The 9425-nt window shown below is 42.7% G+C and overlaps 1 protein-coding gene across 1 annotated transcript; it reads left to right on the plus strand.

The window, feature by feature from the left end:
- The first annotated feature begins 3951 nt into the window (after positions 1-3951).
- On the plus strand, positions 3952-9084 carry LOC128740240 (uncharacterized). Its single transcript, XM_053835773.1, has 3 exons — positions 3952-4074; positions 7000-7677; positions 7735-9084. The coding sequence occupies exons 1-3, from the start codon at positions 3952-3954 to the stop codon at positions 9082-9084; spliced, it is 2151 nt and encodes a 716-aa protein (XP_053691748.1).
- Positions 9085-9425: the final 341 nt, after the last annotated feature.

A 9425-nucleotide genomic window follows, 5' to 3' on the forward strand; every position in this document is an offset into this window, starting at 1 on the left:
AAAGTATTAATGTTTTTAGTGTCATTCAACTTAAATAAGTGAAATTATATCCTTTTCTAAACACTGTCCTTTTAAATCCACCTAACAGTGTGATTTAAATTTTTCACACAATAATTAGTTTCAATCCTTATTTCTGAAGTCAATTGCTAATATTTACGAACTCCATGAACCACATCTAAAGGAAGTTTACTTTCTACAGCTTTATCAATGCAGACAATTAATTTTCCCGAAGGAAAACCCGAAAAAACCGGATATTATTCGTGGGTGTTCGAAGTTTGAATCACACCTCAAAACGTGATTCAAACTTCGAACACTTTTTATTTATCTAATATCTTTGAAATAATGCATGAAATATTGTATTTTAACTATGCTTTAGTACATATATATCTTGCACTTACCTAATAATCGCGCAGTGGGAAGGTAAATGTTCTAAAATTGGTAAAATAATGCAAACGAAAAAAACAGCTACTTTTGCACGAAACGCTAAGAGTATGCGAACGAAGTTAACATCTGAGTTCTCACTTTTTTCCAACGCCTCCTGATTTCTTACAAAGAGTCCTACAGTTCAATGTCATACCTCACCGGATAGAGGACATTCTAACGAACACGGTGGTGTACAATAAACATAATATTTTATAATATTAGCGATACTAACGAGCATTTTATTCTGAAGTGTTCGAAGTTTGAGACTGTTCTAAGTTTGAATCAGAACGGTATATTTAATATAGATCTATCAATTTAAAATAAATAGGCGTCGGAATGCTATTGAGCCAACCAATAAGGGTCACTGCAGCGATGTAAGGAGGTTTGAGCAGTTCGGAAAAACAAAATTTTAATAATATTACAATAATAATGAAAACATGAACAGAATTTTTGGGACTATTTAATTTTCATCAATAAAAATTTTGATTGAAATTAACTTTGCATGGTATTACGATTGATTTGTGAAAATTCTATTTGCATAACACTAACCATGTTTCTATCAAGCTATAATACGAGTCAGGACTATGATATCAAAATAATTCTTTCAGGTACATAATGTTATGAATATGTATACATAATAAGGTTGCAAGTACATTACTATATATCAAAAGCCTCGAATTTGTGCATACTAGAAAAAAATAAATTTAATAATTTACAGTAACAAATAAGTTGCCAATTTCGTTAGAATTTTTTTTACACAGAATTATTCCCAGATAATCGCAGCTTTATTAAAATAAATAACTTTACCGCTGCCTGTCGGGTACCGATACCGGTAGACTTCTTAGGAGCATCAAAGCCCGATAGTAATAACGCATAGCGCACTGCGGCATAGTGAAGGGTTCGGCCGGTCGCCCACTCACTCGGCCAATAGTGAAAAGTGTATAAAAGAGCTACACCCGTGTGAAATTGCCAACAGTAGTCAGCGCAATTTCCTAACAGACATTTCTTTTCGAAGCTAAGCAAAGAAAGGCAACGGTAACAGCAGCAACAGCAGTAGATTAGTTCGAAACAATCTGATAGTGAATTGTGAATTAAGTTGTGGATTCAAATTTCTTCTCGGATTTCGCGAGAACGGTTGCGAACCGGAACAAATGGACTGAACAGTGAGTCGACTGACTGAGAAGCAAGTGACCGAGGCTGAGAGCCCTGAAAATGCGACGAGTGAAAATATGGAAACTAGTAAGTTGTGCTAGTCTGAAATATTTAAGCTAGTGTTAATAGAAGTCAGAAAAAATTCTGATCACGTGAATAATTGTGCAAAGAATGATAACTGGACGATACAACTCGCAGTACAGTGCATGAATCAAAGTTAAGTTTTGGAATGAACTTGTGTCTTAGCTGGAACATTTTTATTACAAAAGCAATATTAAACTACTGTAGAATCGCATCATTGATGAGTTATCAAAAGTTTAACGTATTTAAGTTGTTCGTTGAAAACAAGGAGGAAGATGAACTTTGCTCATGAAAACATAAACATAGTGTCGAGTGAATGAAAAATAGTATAAATAGTTATTAGCTATTAATCCATCTTCGCGTGGTGAATGACCAACTGGTTAAACCACATTACAAAAATTAAAATAAAAAAATAATCCATCTTCATCGTGTTTAATTAATTTCAACAGCATTTTAATCATTCCGGTTTTACAGTTGGTGGCCACATTTCCTCTGTGGTAGTCTCTGGAGTAATTGTAAAATTTGCATTAATTTTGTTACTCGCTGATATTTGGCTATCCAAACATCCAAATTAACTTTAATCTCTCTCTTCCCTCTATGTCTATCTTTGTCTTTATCTCTATCTCTATCACTATATTTTTGTATCTCTTCCCAATCACTTCCTTTTTCTCTTTTTCTATCTATATCACTCTTTCTCTTTTTCTATGTATTCCTCTTTCTCTATCTATTACTCTCCAATTATATCCGGATTCGAAGCTACTTTTCCTTCCAGGCTGCCACAGAGACAACACCTTATACGTTAAGTAGGATTGACAAGGCGCAAACTGGCGCCTACCCACTAAAAGCTCTCTTTCTATCCTTCCGGAACCTCCGTTAGTTATTACTTTGCGAGGGAGGATATATTTAAGTACTACTTCTCTACTGGCCCTAACTACTGCAGCACCCTCCACCTAAGCCCTAACAGCCTATACGACGCAACCGCTGATCCTAGCGCTATGTCATCACTGTTGTTGCATCAGTTCTACTTTTAGTGAGAATTGTGCGAGGTAGAAATTTACCTTCCTAGTGTTTCTAGTGGCTTCCTACCCAAGCAACAATGTGAGTTTTATTGTACTCTTATGGCGGTTTTCATGACCAATTTTGGTCATAAATGCCATCATAAGAATATAATAAAACCCAAATTGTTACTTGGGTAGTGTTGGGCAAAATGCAGGATCGCGTAATGGACGGGAAAGCGATCAATGAAAGGATGTGAGTGTTGAGGATAAAAGGCTGACTACATCATCATAAACGTGCATTGTTCACACGAAAGTAGACCCGACGACGAGAAGGAAGCATTCTATGCGCAGCTGGAGGCAACGTACGACAGCTGCCCACGACGGAACATCAAGATCGTCATAGGGGATATGAACGCCCAGGTCGGCAGGGCACCAGTGATCGGTACCCATAGCCTGCACACCGACACGAACGATCATGGTCAGCGATGCATCAACTTTGCAGCTTCCCGAGGCTTGGTGGTCAGAAGCACCTTCTTTCCTCACAAAAATATCCACAAAGCCACCTGGAGATCACCTGACCAACGAACTTTAAACCAAATCGACCATATTCTTTTCGAGGGCCGGTTTTTCTCGAACATCAATAACGTACGCTCCCTACGGGGTGCGTATATCGACTCGGACCATTACCTAGTAGCAGTACATGTGCGCTCAAAACTATCGACCGTTTATACCTCGCGACAAAGCCGCCCTCCTCGGTTAAACATTCGGCAGCTAAACAACCCGCCAGTTGCCGAAAACTACGCGCGAGTACTGGATGAAGCTCTGCCTTCCTCTGTGGAGCTAGATGCTTCAACCCTCGAAAACGGATGGCCGTCAACGAGGCCGCAACCGCGGTGTTAGGAGTGGAAACCTCGAGTGCACGAAATGATTGGTTTGATGGGGAATGCCAACCAGCGGCAGAGAGGAAAAAAGACCTTGGAAAAATTATTTAAGCATATCCACGAGAGAGAATTTGGCCAAGTATCGACGAGCGCGGAATGATATGACCACGATCCTGAGGAGGAAGAATCGCCAGAAGGAGGACAGAGATCGTGAGGAGCTGGAATAACTATTCCAGGCTAATGACAAGCGCAAATTTTACGAGAAAGTGCACCAAACTCGTAAGGGCTACGCACCTAAACCTGACATGTGTAAGAACGAGGGAGGTGATTTAATCACAAACGAGCGCGAGGCGGTCGACAGGTGGAAGCAGTATTTCGATGAGCACGTCAACGGCGATATAGCAGCAGGAGACGCAATGGAAGTTACCCTGGGAATGCCTACAAACGACAACAGCGTGCCGGCTACCGATCTCCAAGAGATCCGGCGAGAAATTCGTCAGCTGAAGAATAGCAGAGCCGCCGAAATGGGCCGACTCCCGGCAGGGCTCTACAAAAATGGCCAAGAATCGCTAGCAGCGGCACTTCATTGGATGATTTGTAGGATTTGGGAGGAAGAGAAACTACCGGAAGAGTGGATGGAAGGTGTGGTCTGTCCCATCTACAAAAAGGGCGACCGACTAGATAACCGCGGCATCACTTGGGTCAACGCCGCTTACAAGATGCTCTCCCAGATTTAGTTGCGTCGTCTATCCCCAATAGCAAGAGAATTCGTAGGGCAGCGTCAGGCGGGCTTTATGGTGGCCCGTGCTACTACGGATCAAATTTTTACTCTTCCACAAATCCTCCAGAAATGTTGAGAGTACAACGTGCTCACGCATTATATTTTCGCGGATTTCCGGGCAGTTACGATGCAGTTGAACGCGAACAGCTATGGCAGATAATGCACGAGTACGGGTTTCCAGACAAACTAACGCGGCTGACCAAAGCTACTCTGGAGCGAGTGATGTGCTAGGTGCGCGTTTCGGGGATACTCTCGGGACCTTTCGAATCGCACAGAGGGTTGCGGCAAGGAGATGGAGTGCCCTGTATGTTATTCAATATCGCTATTGAATTTGTAATCCAGCGAGCGGGTATCGAGGAACGATCTTCAGCAAGAGCAGACAACTCCTAGCCTTCGCAGACGACATCGACATCATTACTAGAAACCTTGGGACGGCGGAGGTAATCTACGCCAGAATAAAAACAGAAGCTGGAAGAATAGGGTTATTATTCAATGCGTTTAAAACCAAATATATGGTAGGAAGAGGGTCCAAAGAAAGCAACATTTGCCTCCCACGGACAATGACTATTGATGGTGATGAACTGGAAGTGATTGATGAGTTCGTATATCCGGGATCCCTGGTCACCGCCGACAATAATACGAGCAAGGAGATTCAACGACGCATTCAAACTGGAAATCGAGCCTACTTTTCCCTCCGCAAGATGCTTCGATCTGGGCATGCGCCACCGCACAAAGCTAACGATATGAAAAACGCTAATCAGGCCGGTAGTCCTCTACGGACTTGATACAGTAACTTTGCTTACGGAGGACATACGCGCACTAGCCGTATTTGAACGAAAGGTGCTGCGGATTATTTTTAGCGGAGTACAAACAGAAAGCGGAGAGTGGCGGTGACGTATGAACCACAAGCTACAGGCACTGCTTGGAGAGATTCCCATCGTACTCCTGGCGAAAGTTGGCAGACTACGGTGGGCCGGCCACGTCGCAAAGATGCCGGATGACTGTGCAGTAAAATTCGTTCTCCTCAAGAACCCCACCGGCACCTGGAATAAAGGGGTCCAACGTGCTAGATGGCTCGACCAGGTTAAAGTCCTAACACCGCGGTTGCGGCATCGTTGACGGCCGAGCGTATCATACTCCTCCGTTTTCGAGGGTCCACAGAGAAAGGCAGAACTTCATCCAATACGTGCGCGTAGTTTTAGGCAACTGGCTGTTTGTTTAATTGCCTACTGTTTAACCGAGGAGGGTGTTTTGTCGCGAGGTATAAACCGTCAATAGTTTTGAGTGCACAAGTACTGCTACTAGGTAATGGTCCGCGTCGATATCCTTACTCCGTAAGGAGTGTACGTTGGTGATTTTCGAGAAAAACCGGCCCTCGATAATATTATGGTCGATTTAGTCCGAGGTTCGTTGGTCAGGTGATCTACAGGTGGCTGTGTGGATATCTTTGTGTGGATATCGGTCGTGTTGGTGACCAGGTTATGGGGCTCGATCACCAGTTGCTTCCCTGCCCGTCTGGGAGTTCATATCTTCGATGACGATCTTGATGTTGCCTTCAGCGGCTCATAGAACGTTTGTTTCTCGCCATCGGGTCTACCTTCGTCTGAACAATGCGAGTTAATGATCGTGCAGTTGAAGAAACGGCCCTTTGTCCTCAACACATCCTCTCGTTGATCGCTTTCTAGTCCATTACGCGATTTTGCATTTTGCCCAACACTACGAAGCCCATTCCCAGCTCGTTAGTCGCTCCACCGCTCTGAAAAAATTGGGCCTTACCATCATGGATTCTCCATACCTTCTCGCCTTTGCGACAGGTCTCCTGCCGTGCCACGATACCGAACTTTCGAGGGTCTAACTGATCGAGCAGCACTTTGTCGCCACCAACGATCTGCGATCTGCAGTTACATGTACCAAGTCTGAATTCCATGTCCTTATTTCATCGCCTTTGTCCATGCCGAATGTTCCGAGTAGAATTTCTCGAAAGAGACACAGCAATTAAGGACCTAGATGTATAACTAGACACATAGCTCTTCTCTAAACATCACTATTTTCAAATCGTAGCAAGTGCCAATAGAAACTTTGGCTTTATTATAAGGATTGCCAAAGAGTTCCCTTCCATTTTGGAGGCATCGGCTATAATATGAAGTTCCCATTTCCCGAAATTTGAAGCATCCGGATTGTAGAAGTACTGGCCAGATTCCTATGTTTCACTCTTAGGTTCCTACCGTGGTAAAGCTCCAACCATTTGTCACCTTATGCTGACCGTTGTCAACCGCTGGGAATGGACACACTGGCGCAGATTTGAAATATTTTCCAAACAGTTTTTGTGGGAAAGCTTTAAACTGGACAAATAGATGCTCCAAACATATTATCCGAAATCGAATGAAACGTGGCCTCCAGAGACCTAAGATCGCGTGATTTCCTGTACCTTGCAGTCCACCGTACAGATAATGGCCAAAACGAACCCCTTAGGGTGATGCGTGACGTCTTTAATAACGTGATGAATTATTTAATTCTGATTTATCAAGATATTTTTAAGAATATACTTAGGCAATTAATGTAATATGCTAAATTAGGAATGTGGTAATGTTCAGCTAATTTGTGCTATATTATATTACTGACTAGATACCCAACACAACTTACATACAAACTACATAATCAAAACATTCCTTTTTGTTTACAGACCCACCTGCTGACATTTTTTTCGACGTGTTGCCTATGTAATCCCGCACTTGGTTCACTAATCGATAATGCAATCGAACAACAGCACCGGGTCATCAATGAGATGAACCAGAACTTCACCGACTTGGAAAAGGCCAGTGAAAAACTGATTGATCTCGGTACCTATATTGCACCGCACAAAGTACCTCCGAAAACTGTCAAGATCACCAATACTGTAGCGGTTAAAGTTCCTGTGCCATATCCTGTTGAGGTTCCACTGCCAGTACCTGTTCCGATACCCGTCAACAAACCTATTCCAGTGCCGGTTCCAAAGATTATTAAAGTTCCGGAGCCAACACCAGTGCAACCAACGGTAAGCACTGCATCAAGTTACGTCACATCGCCTCAAAGTCCAACAGCAGTTGGAACAACTGTGTCTTCCTTTAGCAGTAGATCCTCTGGACCTACATCGGCTCATTTGCTGTCGGGTGAACAAGAAACTGCGTACTCCAATCGTAATGAACAATTCAAGGAATTTGTGCATTCCTATCCAATCCATTCCGTTTTTGACGTTGGAGTGGACTATAACCCCTACATGGGAAATAGGTTAGCACGCACAAAAGAAGCAACATCTGCATCAGAGCGGCACTATACCAAACATTCTGATCTGGAACCATTACGGGAATACAGTAGTCATAATGTGAAACATTCAGACAATCTTGGTTATCAAAGTATGCAGTCGTATTCAACAGAACAGAGAATTCGGGATACGCACGATGACCATTACAATTATTATCAATCAACCGCTCGACCAGAACGAGGTTCTTCTGCCAATCAAGATTATCATAGTGCTTATTCAACTCCTGAAATGGAAGTAATTCCACATGCGTACAAATCATCTAAATCGAATTATTTTGTAAAAAATTCGGAGAAATATCCTACACCAAAATTTCCAAGACCCACACATTCCGCTTTTCCAACCACTCCCACTTTTTATACTAAACAGCCTTCCCATGAAGTTGAGTCTCATTACGAAAATCAAGATTATAAGGAATATCGACTGAAATCTCCTTCTACAGAACATCGTTTGCAATCCGTAAAAGATTCATATCCTCACTATATACATCCTGACTTCAAAAAGTACCCCTATAAGAAACCTGAAGACTACAGAGAATCTTACTCTGAGCACAAACATGAAAAATACGTAGAGCATTATCAAAAGCCTGCAGAGGTAACTTACCCTGCACGCTATCACCAGGCAGAAAACCAAGAAGTCGAAGAAAGTCGTGAACCATCGACTCATTACAAACAATATGAATATCAGAAAGAACCCTACACATCACATGCAGAGTCATATCCAGAACGAACGCCTTCTTCCGATCAGTATGAACATTCTGAGCATTATAATAAACCTAATCAAAATTCTGAACATTATTCACATGCTGAAACAAGGGAACCTGAGCATTACGCTCCTCAAGAATACAAAACATACTACGCCAAACCTTCTCCTGTTTCCGAAGCACTCGTTTATTTAGACGAAAAAGAGCGATCTCATGACAATGACCACAAAGACTACTACACTAACAAATTACAACATCACCGACCCAGAACTGAACACGAACACAAACCGCAATATGAAGCAAAACCAAGTGCCATTACCTATGACTTTCCCAGTGACTCCCATCTGCACCCATCTTATCCGGAAAACTCAGCATCAAAACACAAAGCTCAGCACTATTATTCCCCCAGTCCCGAACATCCATCCTTTGACGAACCGTCAGAATCTGAACACAAACCCTGTCACCATCACCCTGCCGAACACAGTCCTTCTCCAAGTCCTTCCTCACCAAACCACGTAAACTCGTACGATCATGGGGAAAGCCCCAGTAAAGAGCGCTATCGTTATTACTATCCCGAGACAGTACATTATCAACAGCATCACCCACACAGACACACGGAAATTGCCAGCGATATGCTTGAATCGTCCTCTAAATACCATGAAGCGTACGAACGTGCGGTCGAACATGATCATCGGATGGCCAATCCGAACGATCACGCCGAGTATAGCCACGAGCATTTGCACCACCATCATCATCCTCCGTCATAAGCGACGAACGGAAGGGATTACTAGCCGGTCGCAGCAGCTTCCTGTCCTAAGCGAACGAACGAACGAACGAACCAGCTAATATCGAATCTGTGTTTACGCATTGATAGCATGTAAATTACACTATTTATTATGATTATGTAACGTTTAAACGTTTCCAGCTCTTTCATCCCCGTGCTTTTTATCGAGATGAATGAAAAGTTAAACCTGCCACAGAATTCGATCGATCTCGAGTTTTTGCTCTTTCGTCTCCGTATTTTTGTTTGGAAAAGCTTGTATATATGTAGTATACCGGGCTGCGCAGGAGCAACGTAGAAATGCATACAAACTTTGTTAACTAGTGG

The sequence above is a fragment of the Sabethes cyaneus genome, chromosome 3 (assembly GCF_943734655.1).
Source record: "Sabethes cyaneus chromosome 3, idSabCyanKW18_F2, whole genome shotgun sequence".
Classification (NCBI taxonomy): domain Eukaryota; kingdom Metazoa; phylum Arthropoda; class Insecta; order Diptera; family Culicidae; genus Sabethes; species Sabethes cyaneus.